The sequence below is a fragment of the Oncorhynchus kisutch genome, linkage group LG9 (assembly GCF_002021735.2).
Source record: "Oncorhynchus kisutch isolate 150728-3 linkage group LG9, Okis_V2, whole genome shotgun sequence".
In the NCBI taxonomy this organism is placed as follows: domain Eukaryota; kingdom Metazoa; phylum Chordata; class Actinopteri; order Salmoniformes; family Salmonidae; genus Oncorhynchus; species Oncorhynchus kisutch.
Window position 1 is genome coordinate 24,051,620 of NC_034182.2, and position 19,235 is coordinate 24,070,854.

The window sequence follows — 19,235 nt, forward strand, 5'->3', positions numbered from 1 at the left end:
TTGACGGTATTACCGGTATAGCACACAAGTTGGCTTTAAATATGAAGAGAAAAGCCCATTGGGCCTCTATTACCAGAATGCTAACAAACTAATAGTGAAATCACATAGACGCTGTTAACTAAATGCTAACGAGCGAAAACAAAACTCATTTCAAGACAGGCAAATCCAGCTCATAAAGTTAAACAAGCATAGCTAGTAGTTACCGAATGTCATTTTCTGTGAGTGCAAATGAACAAAGTTGTTAAGCATGTTTTTCTGAAGGAAGAGCACGAATCGATTCTGGGGGAAAAAAAGTAAACTGACTTGCCTAGTTAAATTTTTAAAAAGATTGGAGAAGAATGGAGGAGGGGAAAAAACACTAGTAGGAAGCACAGGGAAAAAAAATGGCAGCGGTACAGAACTCATCCAGAGCTATTTGACTTCGGGCAGAAAGCCATTATAAGATACACTACATGACCAAAAGTATGTGGACACCTGCTCGTCGAACATCTCATTCCAAAATCATGAGCATTAATAGGGAGTTGATCCCCCTTTGCTTCGATAACAGCCTCCACTCTTCTGGGATGATGTGGGAACATTGCTGTGGAGACTAGCTTCCATTCAGCCACGAGAGCATTAGTGAGGTCGGTCACTGATGTTGGGCGATTAGGCCCGGCTCGCAGTCGCCGTTCCGATTCATCCCAATGGTGTTTGATGGGGTTGAGGTCAGGGCTCTGTGCAGGCCAGTCAAGTTCTTCCACACCGATCTCGATAAACCATTTCTGTATGGACCTCGCTTTGTGCACGGGCGCATTGTCATGCTGAAACAGGAAAGGGCCTTCCCCAAACTGTTGCCACAAAGTTGGAAGCACAGAATAGTCTAGAATGTCATTGTATGCTGTAGCGTTAAGATTTCCCTTCACTTGAACTAAGGGGCCAAGCCCGAACCATGAATCACAGTCCCAGACCATTATTCCTCCTCCACCAAACTTTACAGTTGGACCTATGCATTCGGGCAGGTAGTGTTTTCCTGGCATCTGTCAACCCCAGATTCGTCCATCGGACTGCCAGATGGTGAAGCATGATTAATCACTCCAGAGAACGCGTTTCCACTGCTACAGAGTCCAATGGTGGCAAGCTTTACACCACTCCAGTCAACGCTTGGCATTGCGCATGGTGATCTTAGGCTTCTGTGGGGTTGCTCGGCCATGGAAACCCGTTTTAATGAATCTCCCGACTAACAGTTCTTGTGCTGACGTTGCTTCCAGAGGCAGTTTTGAACTCGGTAGTGAGTGATGCAAAGGTGCATCCTATGACGGTTCTACGTTGAAAGTGAGTATGGCCATTCTACTGCCAATGTCTATGGAGATCGCATTGCTCTGTGCTTGATTTTATACACCTGTCAGCAAGGGTGTGGCTGAAATGGTCAAATCCACTCATTTGAAGGCTTGTCCACATACTTTTGCCTATATATAGTGTGTCTGATGGTAACCATTTAGTAATGAATTTCATGAAGTGTAACTTCACCTCGTGCGTGTTGCACAACAGAGACTTGTCGATTAGATATAGATCGCTATGGACTCATCAGCTCGCTTTGTCCCTTTGTGCTATTTGCAAACAAACACTTGACTGGCTCAACTGTTCTGGGGAACTACGGTAAGCTTAATATTTGAAAATAATGTGACAGGTGAAATGAAGAACGCAATCTGCTTTATCTCCTAAGGTATTGCACAAGTTGACTGCAGGTAATAACTCAAAGTAGCTACAAATATTCAAATGTATTGAAAAACTTAAAATAAATATTTTAATAATTCCGCTTAGGTCTACTTTCTTCATCTTGCTAGATAGTTATCTAGCTGTGGCCATCTGGTTAGTATCGACAAGGGCTTTCACAAAATAACAACATTAGCACAGATCGCTTGGAATCTAGACCATAAGAATTATGCACTGAGATGCATTGCCAAACAACGCTACTGCCACCGTCTGGTTTGGAGTATTTTAACAAGGCTGAGTGGCTGATGACTTCCAAGGTCTTTTCTGTGTGAACACGAGAGACTGCCGACACTCTATTCAGAGGTACTAAGTACTGTCGGCAGGCAAACATTTGACAATCCTACCGGTGTCTGAGTTTTAACCGGTACGGAGGTGTCTAAGATTCCAATAAAAATTGGTTAGGCTTATGTCTATATGTACAGTTGAAGTCAGAAGTTTACATACACATTAGCCAAATACATTTAAACTCAGTTTTTCACAATTCCTGACATTTAATCATAGTAAAATTCCCTGTCTTAGGTCAGTTAGGATCACCACTTTTTATTTTAAGAATGTGAAATGTCAGAATAATAGTAGAGTGATTTATTTCAGCTTTTATTTCTTTCATCACATTCCCAGTTGGTCAGAAGTTTATTATACACTCAATTAGTATTTGGTAGCATTGCCTTTAAATGATTTAACTTGGGTCAAACGTTTCAGGTAGCCTTCCACAAGCTTCCCACAATAAGTTGGGGGAATTTTGGCTCATTCTTCCTGACAGAGCTGGTGTAACTGAGTCAGGTTTGTAGGCCTCCTTGCTCGCACACGCTTCTTCAGTTCTGCCCACAAATGTTCTATAGAATTGAGGTCAGGGCTTTGTGATGGCCACTCCAATACCTTGACTTTGTTGTCGTCAAGCCATTTTGCCACAACTTTGGAAGTATGCTTGGGGTCATTGTCCATTTGGAAGATCCATTTGCGACCAAGCTTAAACTTCCTGACTGATGTCTTGAGACGTTGCTTCAATATATCCACATAATTTTCCTTCATCATGAAGCCATCTATTTTGTGAAGTGCACCAGTCCCTCCTGCAGCAAAGCACCCCCCACAACATGATGCTGCCACCCCCGTGCTTCACGGTTGGGATGGTGTTCTTCGGCTTGCAAGCCACCCCCTTTTTCCTACAAACATAACGAACAGTTCTATTTTTGTTTCATCAGACCAGAGGACATTTCTCCAAAAAGTACGATCTTTGTCCCCATGTGCAGTTGCAAACCGTAGTCTGGCTTTTTCATGGCGGTTTTTGAGCAGTGGCTTCTTCCTTGCTGAGCGGCCTTTCAAGTTATGTCGATTTAGGACTCGTTTTACTGTAGATATAGATACTTTTGCACCTGTTTGCTCCAGCATCTTCACAAGGTTCTTTGCTGCTGTTCTGGGATTGATTTGCACTTTTCGCACCAAAGTGCGTTCATCTCTAGGAGACAGAACGCGTCTCCTATGGTCCCATGATGCTTATACTTGCGTACTATTGTTTGTACAGAAGAACATGGTACCTTCAGGCGTTTGGAAATTGCTCCCAAGTATGAACCAGATTTGTGGAGGTCTAACCATTTTTTTTCTGAGGTCTTGGCTGATTTCTTTTGATTTTCCCATGATGTCAAGCAAAGAGGCACTGAGTTTGAAGGTAGGCCTTGAAATACATCCACAGTTACACCTCCAATTGACTCAAATGATGTCAATTAGTCTATCAGAAACTTCTAAAGCCATGACATCATTTTCTGGAATTTCCAAGCTGTTTAAAGGCACAGTCAACTTAGTGTATGTAAACTTCTAACCCACTGGAATTGTGATACAGTGAAATAATCTGCCTGTAAACATTTGTTTGAAAAATGACTTGTGTCATGCACAAAGTAGATGTCCTAACCGACTTGCCAAAACTATAGTTTGTTTACAAGAAATTTGTGGAGTAAACTTCCGACTTCAATGGTATGTTACCTGCTAGACTATTAGTTCACTTACTTGTTTGCTCATCCCTGTGTCCTCCCTTCCCCCTAGAGCCACATCAGATGAGACTAATCATACCCCAGTGTTTGAGCTTTGATCACGTTCCCACTTCACACAGATCACACCAGGTAAAATCAGTCCCAGGTTTCTGGTATTTCATGTTAGCTTAGCAGTTAGCACCTTGTCTCCTAGCATTTGTAATGATATCCTTAGTTGGCGTAGCATTTAGCACCAACTGGCTCTCCTAGGTATTGTTATAGGCTAACCCTAGGCTTCATTAAAAACAGCTTAATTGCATCCTGTCATTCTGCCAACTGTGCCAAGCCACACACGGTTAGCCCCTGGATAACATGGTCATAACATGGTTGTGTGAAACAGTCCTTGTGGGTAGATGCCATCCTCACTAACAGACCCCAGCACGATATCACACATTGCTGGCAAGTTCAGCAAATACACACAAGCGGTGTGTCCCTGACCACATGCCAAATGGAGAACGGTTATGAGGGTCACCAAACCATGGATCATCATCATAACTGAACTAGCTTAGCCTCTACCTTCTGCTGATTTTTCTTCTTCTTATCTCTAAATATGGTTATGTATTTACCTGCCTTGGGGCGGCATGTAGCCTAGTGGTTAGAGCGTTGGACCAGTAAAGGTTGTTAGATCGAATCCCCGAGTCGTTCTGCCCCTGAACAAGGCAGTTGTTCTTGCTGCGGGCGATTCCCTGATCCACCTCTACGCAGACGACACCATTCTATATACTTTCGGCCCGTCTTTGGACACTGCGCTATCTAACCTCCAAACAAGCTTCAATGCCATACAACACTCCTTCCGTGGCCTCCAACTGCTCTTAAACGCTAGTAAAACCAAATGCATGCTTTTCAACCGGTCGCTGCCTGCACCCGCATGCCCGACTAGCATCACCACCCTGGATGGTTCCGACCTAGAATATGTGGACGTCTATAAGTACCTAGGTGTCTGGCTAGACTGCAAACTCTCCTTCCAGACTCATCAAACATCTCCAATCGAAAATCAAATCAAGAGTCGGCTTTCTATTCCGCAACAAAGGCTCCTTCACTCACGCCGCCAAGCTTACCCTAGTAAAACTGACTATCCTACCGATCCTCGACTTCGGCGATGTCATCTACAAAATGGCTTCCAACACTCTACTCAGCAAACTGGATGCAGTCTATCACAGTGCCATCCGTTTCGTCACTAAAGCACCTTATACCACCCACCACTGCGACTTGTATGCTCTAGTCGGCTGGCCCTCGCTACATATTCGTCGCCAGACCCACTGGCTCCAGGTCATCTACAAGTCCATGCTAGGTAAAGCTCCGCCTTATCTCAGCTCACTGGTCACGATGGCAACACCCATCCGTAGCACGCGCTCCAGCAGGTGTATCTCACTGATCATCCCTAAAGCCAACACCTCATTTGGCCGCCTTTCGTTCCAGTACTCTGCTGCCTGTGACTGGAACGAATTGCAAAAATCGCTGAAGTTGGAGACTTTTATCTCCCTCACCAACTTCAAACATCAGCTATCTGAGCAGCTAACCGATCGCTGCAGCTGTACATAGTCTATTGGTAAATAGCCCACCCTTTTCACCTACCTCATCCCCATACTGTTTTTATTTATTTACTTTTCTGCTCTTTTGCACACCAATATCTCTACCTGTACATGACCATCTGATCATTCATCACTCCAGTGTTAATCTGCAAAATTGTAATTATTTGCCTACCTCCTCATGCCTTTTGCACACATTGTATATAGACCCCCCCTTTGTTTTCTACTGTGTTATTGACTTGTTAATTGTTTACTCCATGTGTAACTCTGTGTTGTCTGTTCACACTGCTATGCTTTATCTTGGCCAGGTCGCAGTTGCAAATGAGAACTTGTTCTCAACTAGCCTACCTGGTTAAATAAAGGTGAAATAAAATAAAAATAAAATAAAAAGTTAACCCACCACTCCTAGGCCGTCATTGTAAATAAGAATGTGTTCTTAACTGACTTGCCTAGTTAAATAAAACATTTAATATTTTAGTTTTGTCATCTATGTACTCGTACTTTCTATTGGACAATGGACTTTCTACTACACTATAAGCCAGTGATGGGCAACTTTGGTGGTGGTGGGGGCCACAAAAAATCTGAACTCATCATGATTGGCTGATGTGGCTTTCTGGTCACATCCATAGTCAGAGCCGTCCCTAGGTTTTTTAGTGTCCCTGAGTGAAATTTTGTTGCCCCCCCCACCATAACATTTTAGGGGCCTACCTCTTGACAGGGGAGAGAAAACATTGACAGTTTAGATTTCATTTCCTGCCATTTTAAACATTTTGATATGGGGCATAGAGAAAATGTTGCCGTTTTTAAAGCGGAGAGAAGATTATTCAATTTTATAACTAATTTCATGCAATTCTAACTCATTTTGCCATGGGGTGGAGAGAGACATTTCCAGTTTTCCAGCTAATTTCCTGTAATTCTATACATTTTGCCATAGGGTGGAGAGAAATGTTTGCATTTCTCTTTCTCAGGCAAAATATCGCCCTGGAAAAATACACAATACACTGTACTGTGTATCTGAGCAGAATAGAAGAATTTGCACGACAAAGAATGGCTCTAATTTCATGCATGCCCCCAAATGATTTACCACATACTTGAGACAAAAGCATTCTTTTTAACTTTTTTTTTGGACACAATAGTGACTTTGTTTTTTCTTGGATGAATTCCCACACCCTTGTACAGTTGTCAGAGTTTCATTACATGAGATTTCCCTCTTTTTTCCCCCCTTTTTTTCGGCAGAGTTGTGTGGAAAGATTACATGAATGTAGACCTGTCTCTGTGTAATTCCTGTCACTCTGAGAATACTGTGAAGCAATGTTCGATAAAGCACGTACTTTTTAAAGACCCCTTCTTCTTGACGACTGTGTGCTGTTTTTCAGTGCTACGTCGCCGACTATGTAGTTTAACGGTGTCATTGTTTATTTCCCTCACATCACATCCACAGCAGAGATGACCTTTTTCAAAATGGCGGTTGGCTGCCCATTTGAGTTAGTGCTGTAGCGGATGAATGGAGATGGAGCAGGGGTGGCCTAAGGGCTCTTCTCAATCTCTGCTTCTGTCTGTCTGTGACGTGTGCGTGAGTCAGCCAGCAGTAGAAGCTATTTAACTGTCCCTTTTAGATGCTGTGCAGGCGCTGCTTCTAACCAGCACAGCCTGACCTGACTGGATTTCGGACATCCGGCATTAGCAATGATCATCGGGCAATGATCGTTCTTGATTATCGTTACGATCTGGATGAATTCATGAAATGTGATTACATTTTTGAATTTTTTTGTTTTTATACATACAACCATTTTTTCAGTCAGTTGAAACATAGTTTGCCAATTTTTGTATTCGAATGCAATATTGCTACGTGTTCTGTGCTTTTGTAAAGATCAACTGATCACGCTTAAAGGGTGACCAAAGTTGTGTGGTCCAATCCCTTATTTTGGTGAACTGGAAATCTGTTAAACATTTACTGAAAGAGCACAGTTGGCGGCAGGCTATACTGTGTTATACTCTAGGTGTGGCGTAGTCTACTTTATGCACAGTGTCTGACGTCTATCCGCGTAGGACCTACATCCTGTAATGCCTGCATCCAAGACACACAAAAATGGCAGACTGGTGCACAACAGTCACCTGTTGTAATCCTTGGCCAGCGCTCACGTCACAGTCACACCACTACTGTGCCTCTGTTTCCCCTGTCACAGTTTTACTACGACACAACCTGTAGTGTGCACAGGACCATGTGACCGTAGGAAGACCCGCGTGTCCTTGCGCCTATTTTTATGGGGAACCGTTATCTGAGATTGTTAAACGAGTTTCGAGGAAGAGAACCTCACAGACTTGGAAGTAAACATTCTCCTTCACAGTTTAAACCCGAACGGCCCTTTTTGGAAGGACATCTTTTAGAACCTGAATGAACTACTGTTTTGAGTCTAACCTCCATGACCAGTGAGTGATTAGTTGAAAGGAACTCAAGAGACCTAGATAAGCCTTGGTTTCTACCTTCTGTGTTCAATCTGCCATCAAGTCTGCAACTGCACCTCTATTTGGCTCCAGAGTGCCTGAGGGTGAGGGAGTAACTGATTAGGATATCTGATTATAACAGAAGGTGTGTGTGTGTACAGCAGTTAGTCTCTCTCCACCATGTCTGGCTCTGGTTTTGAGATGCAGCAGCCAACAGATGGATGGACGGGGTTTCCACCCAATGTTCATTCTCATTAGTTTTCGTAAGCCAGCGGCGTGTGCCGTGCTTCGCAGTGTCTTCCTAATGGGTCCGATAATGGAGCAGATATTTAGTGCTTCCGAGCTGACGCACACAGTGTTAAAACATTTTTTTAGATGGAGCTGGGGTTTGGCGTAATTTGATTTAAGGGATGACTATCATGTGAGAAGAAAGGAGAAAAGACGACAACACCACACACTGTTCAGTCTTCTGCTGGTAGGTTTCGATGTACGGTAGCAGCGTTTTGACTGCGGTTGGTCTTCGTTCAGAGGGCGGGGGGAATCATCTCCCTTGTATGATGTGACTGCATTAGTCAAAGATTGGGAGGTTTTCTCTGACGCTGTTACTCTGACGCTCTCTTTTTTTTTTCACCTGGGTTTCTCAGTGCAAATTGACCAGGAAGATTGTTACATCGCTGTCTGACCCAGATGGCTTCTTCGTAGCAGCATTTGACCCATCCAGACTCCTAGCAATCTGTCAGCGAGCTAGTACTCCACCGTTTGCCAGTCTTTCACAGGAACTTTCTCACTGACTTGCGCTCGCTCTCTCTCCTGTAGGATCTAACTACGTCATGTCTAACGGGGGCGGGGTGATGAGTAGCACCACCCACCTGCTGGACTTCCTGGAGGAGCCCATCCCGGGGGTCGGCACCTATGATGACTTCCACACCATCGACTGGGTCCGGGAGAAGTGCAAGGACCGGGAACGCCACCGCAAGGTGAGGACAACATTTACATTTAAGGAACTAGGCTGCTTTAAGAAAAGAAAGGCTGCAGAACCTGTGGCTCTGATGCAATGCATTTTATAGATGGATAACATTTGAGTCATTTAGCATAATGGTGTATTCAACTAAGGTAGGTTAAACAATCACAAGGGTGTCCCCCAGGGCTCTGTGCTGGGCCCCTTAAATGGTGCCCTAGCCTAGACAGAAGTGTTCCCTACTTTCTCTGTGGTGGCTCTGTGTGCATGGCTTGTAAACACCACAAGGAAACCATTTCGTCTTTTGCTATATCTGAGTGGTTCCTAGAAATGTCATAACCTCACTCATTTGAATTTTCTGATGTTTTGACATTTTTTATTGTTAGATTTCTTTTTATACCTGCCAAATGGGAACAGTAATAGTTGCTGTCAATATGACACACTGCAGTAGCAGCACAAGTTTATGGGTAGTTACGCCACTCATTATGAGTGGTAATAAATTATCAATATTTTGTTAATAGTTACTCTAAAAAGGGGGAGAACTGTGTGTGTGTGTGTGTGTGTTTCTAACCCTGCTCTCTCTCTCTGTGTGTGTGTGTGTGTGTGTGTGTGTGTGTGTGTGTGTGTGTGCTCGCAGATCAATGCTAAGAAGAAGGAATCAGCTTGGGAGTTTACCAAGAGCCTGTATGATGCCTGGTCTGGGTGGCTGGTGGTGACACTGACAGGGCTGGCCTCAGGTAACACGCAGTCACCTGAGCTCACCTGTACTAATAGCCAGTTACGGGTAATTACAGTAAATGTCGGCTCATCATCGACAACATGTATGTTTTTCGTCTTGCTTTTGATGAAAGTCAGCGTGGCACAGGCTTAAACTATCGTTTCCTTCTTCTCTTCCCTGTCCTCTTCTTCATACTCTCTTCCTCCCCTTCATCCTCTCTTCTTCCTCCTTGTCCAATCAGGTGCTCTGGCTGGTCTAATCGACATCGCTGCTGATTGGCTGAACGACATCAAGGAGGGGGTGTGTCTGAATGCCATGTGGTTCAACCACGAGCAGTGCTGCTGGGGCTCCAACGAGACCACGTTCGCTGAGCGGGACAAGTGTCCTCAGTGGAAGAGCTGGGCGGGGCTCATCCTGGGCCAGGAAGAGGTGAGAAGGATTTCATTGACGTAGGTGTTACAGGTTTCAAATAGCTGTTATAAGCACCTTATGTGCTGTAATATAGCAACTTATCGGTGTTATAAGCTAGCGGTTACCAGTGTAGAGAGGTGACAAGTCAGGCAGAGGTGAGAGAGGTATAAAGTGTCTTCACCACTGTTTAGACTGACTCCATGTTGTTATAGATGACACCAGGAGTTGATTTGGTCGTTCTATATGTATTCTCCTGATGCAGACACATTTATGAATCTAATCTCAGAACAAATGTCCGTATACCCTGTGTCAGTGTATTGACAGTTAATAATATGCTCTTTCTCCTCCTCCTCCTCTGTCCCAGGGCCCTGGTTCCTACATCATGAACTACTTCATGTACATCTACTGGGCTTTGTCCTTCGCCTTCCTGGCTGTGTTACTGGTCAAGGTGTTCGCCCCTTACGCCTGTGGCTCCGGTATACCTGAGGTGAAGTCGTACACACGCACACGTACACATGGATGCACACACACACACACGCACACTATATATACAGTATATATTGTGATTCAGGAAGAGCGAGAGATGAGGATTAGCCACGGGGAGCAGTTGGAAATGTTTTGTTCGTCTTGTAAATTCTTAGTCTGAAGCCGTTTGGACATTTACCTTTTTTGTTTATTTTGTTGAATTTAAAGGGATAGTTTCTTCAACTTACAGATATTTCCCTTAGACATTTAATAGAAAGGAAACTCCAGCACACCAGTGAGCTTAATGCGTCCTTAACGTTTTCAATAGACTCTGCGAACACCTCCCCTCCTCTCCCTTCTCTCTCCCAGAGAACAAAGGACATTTACATTGGCCATGTCTCAAGTACCTCTCCTTCCTCCCAAAGTGTGCACTTGTTCACTTCCCTTCACTGATTTGTAAGGAAATTACCGGTAGAAGAAATATGGTGGAAACTCCCACTAGCCCATGCCTCCACCAATCCAATGCTTTTAGGTTTGTGGGAAGTAGTGAACGAGGGCACACTTCAGGAGGAGGGAGATATTAATGGGAAACGCATATCTTATTTCTTTCCTCCCCCCACGTCTCTGTCTCCCCAGATAAAGACCATTCTGAGTGGGTTCATCATCCGGGGTTACCTGGGGAAGTGGACCCTGCTGATCAAAACTGTGACCCTGGTGCTGGCTGTAGCGTCTGGGCTGAGCCTGGGGAAGGAGGGACCCTTGGTCCACGTGGCCTGCTGCTGCGGAAACATTTTCTCGTACCTCTTCCCCAAGTACAGCAAGAACGAGGCCAAGAAGCGAGAGGTGCGTGCGATTATGTGATCTACGGTTCTGTTAGGCGCGGTCAGATACAGTACCGTGCAACTTTTATTGTCCAAGTACGTCAAAGAACGAGCCTAAGGAGAGAGCGGATATGGTTTGTGTTTGTATCTGTTGTATTACATGAACGTGTGGAGTTTTGTCTTCAGACCTTTTCTGTGTCACCACATAGTAGGATATACGACTGTGTTTTAGGTCAATTCCTGTCGGTGTTTCCGCTGACTCGGCCTGTGTTTCTTTTGTTTTTGTCTTCTCTCCGCAGGTCCTATCTGCAGCGTCAGCGGCCGGGGTGTCCGTGGCTTTCGGTGCTCCCATAGGAGGAGTACTCTTCAGCTTGGAGGAGGTATGTTTTATACTGAATGTGTGTGCATGTGACTGACTGTGTGTCTGTACATTGAATCACACGCCATAATTTCCTTGCTCCCCCCCCCAGGTGAGCTACTACTTCCCTCTGAAGACCCTGTGGCGCTCCTTCTTCGCTGCATTGGTGGCAGCCTTCGTCCTCCGCTCCATCAACCCGTTTGGCAACAGCCGTCTGGTCCTATTCTACGTGGAGTACCACACCCCCTGGTACCTGTTTGAGCTTATCCCCTTCATCCTGCTGGGGGTGTTTGGAGGCCTCTGGGGGGCCTTCTTCATCAAGGCCAACATCGCCTGGTGCCGAAGGAGGAAGTCCACCCGCTTCGGGAAGTACCCCATCCTGGAGGTGATCTTCGTGGCGGCCATTACCGCGGTCGTGGCGTTCCCCAACCCGTACACGCGGCAGAACACCAGCGAGCTGATTAAAGAGTTGTTTACCGACTGCGGACCCTTGGAATCGTCCCAGCTGTGCCAGTACAGGAGTCAGATGAACGGGAGCAAGGCATTTGTGGACGCGTCTCCCAACAAGCCGGCTGGACCCGGGGTGTACGCAGCCATTTGGCAGCTGTGCCTGGCGCTCATCTTCAAGATCATCATGACCATCTTCACCTTCGGACTTAAGGTGAGGAACGGCAGGGGGGGGCAGGTGGAGTGCTGTCTAGTTAATGTGGTTGTATTGGGGAAATGATCAGATCGTGGCCTAATGCAGATCTTCGATTGTAGTCAACACTTCCAAGTAATGCTGATCAGGTTTGGGGTTGAAAGGCATTGAGCAAAATTGGAATTGGGATTTTAGTTCAGGATGTTTTTTCAGCAGGAAATGTTCAGAAATAGTTGGAGTGGTTCTTTGAGTTGTGGTTAATATCCCCAGGTTCCTGCTGGCCTGTTCATCCCCAGTATGGCCATCGGGGCGATTGCCGGGCGTATCGTTGGCATCGCCGTGGAGCAGCTGGCGTACTACCACCACGACTGGTTAGTGTTCAGGGAGTGGTGCGAGGTAGGCACAGACTGCATCACCCCGGGACTCTATGCCATGGTGGGGGCCGCCGCATGTCTGGGTGAGTGTAAAAAATCTACGTTTATCGGTCGCATACAAAAATCTGCAGATTTTACTGCAGGTGCAGCGAAATCCTTATGTTTATAGCTCCAACAGTGTAGTAATATCTAGCAACACAATAAAAATACGCACATAATCCAAAAAGTATAAAACAAGTAAAGAATGCGCAATATCTTGGGCTGTGATGATCATGGAATTTTGGATGATGGTTATTGGCCAGCCAAATGACTGCAGTCTCCGTAATACCGTTCAAATAGCATTTTATTTTTGTGTGTTGTTTATAGGGCCCTATGAAATCCCCCCCTTTTTTTTTTTATCGCACAAAATACGTTTTGTTATCTTGGTTTCTTGGTTTTATTTTTCAAGGTTTGTGATTTTATTTTTATTCAGGTTTTGACTTTTTTTTTTTTACAATAACAACACAATTGTATGTTCTAAGTCCACAACACTGCTATGTTAAGTCCCCCCATAATGTAAGCGTTTTTTTGGCCGGTTCCGACTGCCATTTTGGTGTATAAAGCGCTCTGTGAACGCCTTAGGGTCCTGTGCCATATAATGCCAGAAATCTGTCTGCTCTCCGCTACCACTTTCTCAGCGAGCTGACTTGGAAGTGTCAGGTTTCACACCTACATTTGCGTAGGGATTAACGTGTCACATTTTCTGGCCTATCCAGACAAAGAATTGATTTACTCTTCCCCTGAGCGAGTCATCCCAGCCTGTGAGACGGCATATGAACGAACGGTGACAGTCTTAGCGGATCCAGCCTGTGTAGTTGAATCTTGCTGTGATCCTCAAACGGATTTAGAGCTCTCAACGTGAATAAATACTGCATTTCATAGAATTGAAACTATACCACTTTCTCTTGGTCATAGACAGACAAAATCACTTCGTCCTTAAAGCTGATGAGTATGAACACATTTGAATGGTGTCTCTGCGCCACTCAGTGGACGTTTAGAAGGAAATTCTCTGTCGGCAGTTATATGAAATAGTGCCAATATTGTACTGTTATTAAGTATGATCATATTTATTTTATTACTATGTATTTGAGCTTCTGTCTTCAAAAGTGAGTACTCTTCAGCAATTTATTACTATTTTTACCAGAAGGGTGAGTTCAAGACCTTTCGAGAACTATCCAACTTTACCAGTTTATGGCCATCTCCATGAAAAATAATTAAGTTTGGGTATGTCTATTTAGGGTAAACTTTTGATTCCCACCTATCATTCAACTGTTCAGGAGAACCCCTTTGAGGTCTGGGAATTTTTTTTTGGGAGGGTGTAGTTCCCCTTTAATTCAACTGCATAGCAAGAGAGCGTTGGGGCAAGCTGTGTTTCTGTCAGCTTTGTGTACTGCACGTGTGATTGCAGAGTTTGGAAAATAAATGCGCACCTGATTGGTACCCGTCATCATGTCAGGTAGGCCTACTTTGCAGTCAACATTTAATTGTTAATGTTTTTCTGAAAATAACTTTCGAAATTACTGTTTCAGCATGCTTCCCCATCGCAGATTTTATAGGGCGCAATATACTGTATCTTACCTTAAGTGTTTACTTCAGGCTGACTACTGGCATCAAACCAACTTAAAGTATCTACAAAATGAGTTTTGGAAGGATACAGCTAATTTTTTTCCTTTAACTGTTCAAGATTCACAAATTATTATTTTGATTCCTGTGATTCCATTTACCGCGATTGAACCGAACCCCAACTGCTACAATGGCGAAGCGAATCATTCAATTTGTGAAAAATAATAATTAAAAAAGAATCGATTCATATTAAAGGAATCAATATTTTTCTTATATTGGGGCATTCGTTATACAGTAAATTAATTGTATTTTATGTCCATGATGGCCTTCATCCATAAACGTTGGTTACATGGTTATACGGTAATTGTGCCAGTCTAGCGTTATCAGAAAGAGCAATGTCAGAGTCCGGAATATAAATATAAATGGTGTGTATAGACAGTATATGAAAAGGTGTGTACAGTAATAGTTATATAGGATGAGCCAAGCTTAGAATACAGTATATATGTATAAAGTGGGTCAAACGGTATGTAAACATTATTAAAGTGACCTGTTTTCAATGCCTTAAATATACATGGGAGCACCAGTCTCTAAGGTGCCTGGCAGAGTACCGGCGGTGGCCGGTTAGTGATGGCTCTTCTGATGGCCTGGAGATAGAAGCTGTTTATCAGTTTCTCGGTCCCGGCTTTGATGCACCTGTGCTGTTTCCGTCTGCGAGATGGTAGCAGGGTGAACAGACCATGGTTTGGATGGCTGAGGTCCTTGATTACACTGAAGGACTTCACTGGCTGTGGGTCTGTCTGTGTTTTTATGGTTCTGTCTGTTGTTCTTACTCTGTGTCAGTTTCCCCTTGTGATACATTGCTATATGGACTGTGTTGGTCGATTTTTCAAATGTAATCTATTTTGCTGTAAGGCTTTGGTCCTCTCCCTCTTCCCTTGTCTCCGGGTTGTTGCTGTAAAAGATGGTGCTCTCACTTCTCAGTCAACTTGCCTGGTGAATAATACGTGAATCATTGTGTTGCGCTCCAGGTGGTGTAACGCGGATGACCGTGTCTCTCGTGGTCATCGTGTTTGAGCTGACGGGCGGCCTGGAGTACATCGTGCCCCTCATGGCCGCCGTCATGACCAGCAAGTGGGTGGGCGACGCCTTCGGGCGCGAGGGCATCTACGAGTCACACATCCGCCTGAACGGGTACCCCTTCCTCGACGCCAAGGAGGAGTTCACACACACCACACTGGCGCGGGAGGTGATTATATCCACACACACACACAGTAATCAAAACAAACAAACTTCACAAAAATGATTCACAAGTAGATACATGATGCTTTTCCATTCCTGTGTGACTTCAGGTGATGCGGCCGCGGCGTAGTGATCCGCCGTTAGCGGTGCTGACGCAGGACGACCTGACAGTGGAGGAACTACAGGGGATCATCAACGAGACCAGCTACAACGGCTTCCCTGTCATTGTCTCCAAGGAATCCCAGAGACTGGTTGGCTTCGCTCTGCGCAGGGACATCACCATCGCTATAGGTGAGGAGAGATTACAGGGTGTGTGGGGAGGGGGATCTGATTCAACCAGACCCTAAGTTAAACTAGTATTTTATTCCCTTTCAAATACTTTAGCTGCACTTAATTTATTGAGCTTGCCTAGCGCCAATGAAACCAATGGAATTGTGCCAAAAGTGTAAACCCTCCCTATCTGGCACTAGAGCTCTGCTACCCGACCCAAGCCCGACAGGCCCCTACATTATGCATCGGGTTAGGCTCGGGGAGGGCCTGTTTTGTTTGTTTTGTTTTTCATCAATAACTAGGGTACGGGCAGGACTTGGTAGCACTAACATTTTGAACCTGAGCCGTTTGTTCAAAGTCATATCTGACTAAGATCATAACATGGTGTCAGAAGTGCTTCAACCTCGTCAAATGTAAGACCGGAGACATTATTTCACAAGAAATAATAATGTTACTTGAGTTTGTCGGGAGTTTAGAGTGACTCAAAGTAGCAGCTAACTGCTCTCTCATGCCTCGTCATTGAGCAGAGCAGCCCAAGCAGAGCCGTTGCTATGGATACTCCCAGAGCACATGCAGAGCGAGCAGCGGGCAGGAAGTGAGTGACAGACTGAGAGGAGCAGCTAATGGATATACTAACAGAGAAAGTTTTATTTTGGGTTTCAGGCAGGGCCGGGCCTTACATTTTACATTTGGCCCAAAATTGGTCCTGGGGAGGGTAGGACCTAAACATCGCATGGGTATGGCTCGGGTACCCCCCGACTTAGAAACAAACCAAATCTCATTTCTCGTTCTCCACCCACCCTCTCCCTCCAAACTGTCAACAGAGAACGCACGGCGGAAGCAGGAGGGTATCCTGCTGACCTCGCGGGTCTACTTCACGCAGCACGCCCCTACGCTGCCCGCCGACAGCCCGCGGCCCCTCAAGCTGCGCTCCATCCTGGACATGAGCCCCTTCACCGTGACCGACCACACGCCCATGGAGATCGTGGTGGACATCTTCCGCAAGCTGGGCCTCCGCCAGTGTCTGGTGACACACAATGGGTGAGATGAGATGAGGGGTAGGGTGGCATGGGAAGGGGTGATGGCTGGGGGGGATCTGAGGGTTGGGAGTTTGTCCAAGCTGGGCCTCCGACAATGTCTGGTGATGCATAAAGAGTGAAACGAGAGGGTGGGGGGTGTGTGTGTGTGAGTGCTGGTGGTGGGGGAGGGGTAATCGCTAGGGTGGCATGGGAAATAGGGCAGGGGAGGGGGGAGAAGAAATTGGGGGGAATGGAAAAGGGATGAGGGAATCACAGCTTCAAAATGGGGGAGGGGGGGGGTGAAAGTCAAGGAGGGAACAGTGGGGGAAAGAGTCTTCCTACGTCCTCCTTACTTCAGCCTCCATGTTGGCAACCTGAACTAACACCTCAACAGGCAACACCGAGTTCCCTCAACACAAACCAGACAACACACTCTCAAGGTCTGTTCCAATATACACACACTACTGGAATTGGACATCATGCATTTGAAGTGATATGCTAGTCTGGATAATGGGACGTACTAGCCATGCATCGCCTCACTGTAGAGCGATGCATGGACACTGGGAGCCGTGGTGTTATAACCTGTTATAACCTGTAGGCTGTAACCTGCATGGCCTCTCAGCTAAATGCTAGCTGCGCTACACTTACCAATATATCTACTGAAATACCACTTAACAAATACCAGACAGGAGACACTCACCAATATACTACCACCATTACTGTAGAACAGGTATCATCAAGAGAGGAAACCTATCTAGCTTTATTCAGTAGCATGACTAAGAAGCTCTTAAGGAATGCAGTGTGTTCATTGAAAAATAGTGAGTGTAAATCATAGATTTGAAAAATTCCCGTTAAACAAGCTCGAGACAGAAAATTGTTGTTATCCAGTTTCCTTTGGAGGGACTCGTGTGTCTTGTTTTAGAAGTTGGTGGCCTTCAATTGTACTGTACAAGCTCACTCGTTGAATATGACTCTGAAGGGACACCTGGTGGTTAAAATAGGAATTACAGGACAGACAGTGTGCATCCAATGATGTATGAACAAAAATATAAACGCACCATGTAAGGTGTTGGTCCCATGTTTCATGAACTGAAATAAAAATCCCTGAAATTTTAGTCGCACAAAAAGCTTATTTCTCTCATATTTTGTGCACAGATTTGTTTATATCCCTGTTAGTGAGGATTTCACCTTTGCCAAGATAATCCATTCCACCTGACAGGTGTGGCATATCAAGAAGCTGATTAAGCAGCATGATCATTACACAGGTGCACCTTGTGCTGGGGACAATAAAAGGCCACTTTAAAATGTGCCGTTTTGCACAACACAATGCTACAGATGTGAGGGAGTGTGCAATTGGCACGCTGACTGCAGGAATGTCCACCAGAGCTGTTTCCAGAGAAGTGTAGAAACCCTCGTTCTGTGCGTTATTACCCGGCAGTCATAGTCTAAGTATATGTTTAAAGATGGATGTTTAGACACAGTCAGGAGAGGCAGAGTGACTGAGATTACAGATGACGGCAGTCCTTTTGTTTTTATACATTTTTATTTTTGTCATAATTGTCTAATTTTCTATTGTTTGATGCCACCTTTGGTCTCAATGAATGTATCATTCAGTAGCTATACATTTAGGCTAAACGTAGAAACATCAGACATACTATATCCAAGGTTATTTATCTACAATACTTGATTCAGTTACTACTCACAAGGTTAGAATCCATTACAAGTGAACAAGGAAGTTATTGAAACCAACACAAAGATTAATCATATGCACGAATAACACTAGTTGGCATCCAGTTGACACATGCTGATATAAAATCACCATCTGTAGGAGTAGTATATTTATTGACCATTCTTTTTAAAGCAACACTATTAGGATTTGTTTGGTACTTTGTTATGATTTGACACTGTTATGTCATTTAAGTTATGTTTATTTATGTTTTTATAAGTTATTTTGTGTTTTGTATGCTTTGTGCTGCTGTCTCTCTCTCTCTCTGTCTTTCTCTGTGTTTGCGCGACGGGCAGTCTCCTGAGTAACAGGTGTGTGTTTGTACAGGATTGTATTGGGCATCATCACTAAGAAGAATATATTAGCGCATCTGGAGGAGCTCAAGGAACACACGGAGCCCCTGGTGACTAGCCCCGCCCCCTGTCCCCTCCCATTCCACTGACCTCTCCCCCTTCCCCATTTCTGCCCACCTACCTAGGCGCGACGCATGAAAGTGTAACTGACAGTTCCCGTTTCCAATAGCAACCCACTCGTCTTACTGTGTCATATTTTCAACTCACTCACAAATGCACTCTTTTTTGTGTGTGTGGGGGGGGGGGGGGGGGGGTGCATCCACTTTCTCCTCACTGGATACCCTATCATTCACAAACACAAGTGTCACTCTGTCACTCTCTGGTCTCCCTATTCATTCACTACTAGTCATTAACAACAGTTAGTAAGATGTATATATTTTTTTAAAGATCTACTCTAAATGAGTGGTGTTGTTATGGGTCCTTTTAATGTTGGACTTTGATGGGAACTGTCATTTGAAGCTTGATGAGTTAGATCCTCGTCACGTACTATTGCTCCACCGCCCATTTCCATCAACGACATGCCACTAGCTATTA

At 44.8% G+C, this 19,235-nt stretch overlaps 1 protein-coding gene across 11 annotated transcripts in view; it reads left to right on the forward strand.

Annotated features, from left to right (window-relative positions):
* Window positions 1–19,235, forward strand: part of LOC109896940 (H(+)/Cl(-) exchange transporter 3) — a 70,686-nt gene that overhangs the window by 46,718 nt on the left and 4,733 nt on the right. For 7 of the 11 annotated variants that reach the window (XM_020491405.2, XM_020491400.2, XM_031832204.1 and 4 more), the window contains 12 exons: window positions 8,564–8,724; window positions 9,343–9,442; window positions 9,665–9,852; window positions 10,199–10,321; window positions 10,936–11,142; window positions 11,420–11,500; window positions 11,591–12,139; window positions 12,389–12,575; window positions 15,123–15,340; window positions 15,444–15,624; window positions 16,428–16,644; window positions 18,676–18,751. In XM_020491405.2, the coding sequence (XP_020346994.1) occupies window positions 8,564–8,724; window positions 9,343–9,442; window positions 9,665–9,852; window positions 10,199–10,321; window positions 10,936–11,142; window positions 11,420–11,500; window positions 11,591–12,139; window positions 12,389–12,575; window positions 15,123–15,340; window positions 15,444–15,624; window positions 16,428–16,644; window positions 18,676–18,751 (2,288 nt within the window). The remainder of the gene's footprint in view (window positions 1–8,563; window positions 8,725–9,342; window positions 9,443–9,664; window positions 9,853–10,198; window positions 10,322–10,935; window positions 11,143–11,419; window positions 11,501–11,590; window positions 12,140–12,388; window positions 12,576–15,122; window positions 15,341–15,443; window positions 15,625–16,427; window positions 16,645–18,675; window positions 18,752–19,235) is intronic. The other 4 variants (XM_020491404.2, XM_031832203.1, XM_031832201.1 and 1 more) reach the window with 1 other exon arrangement.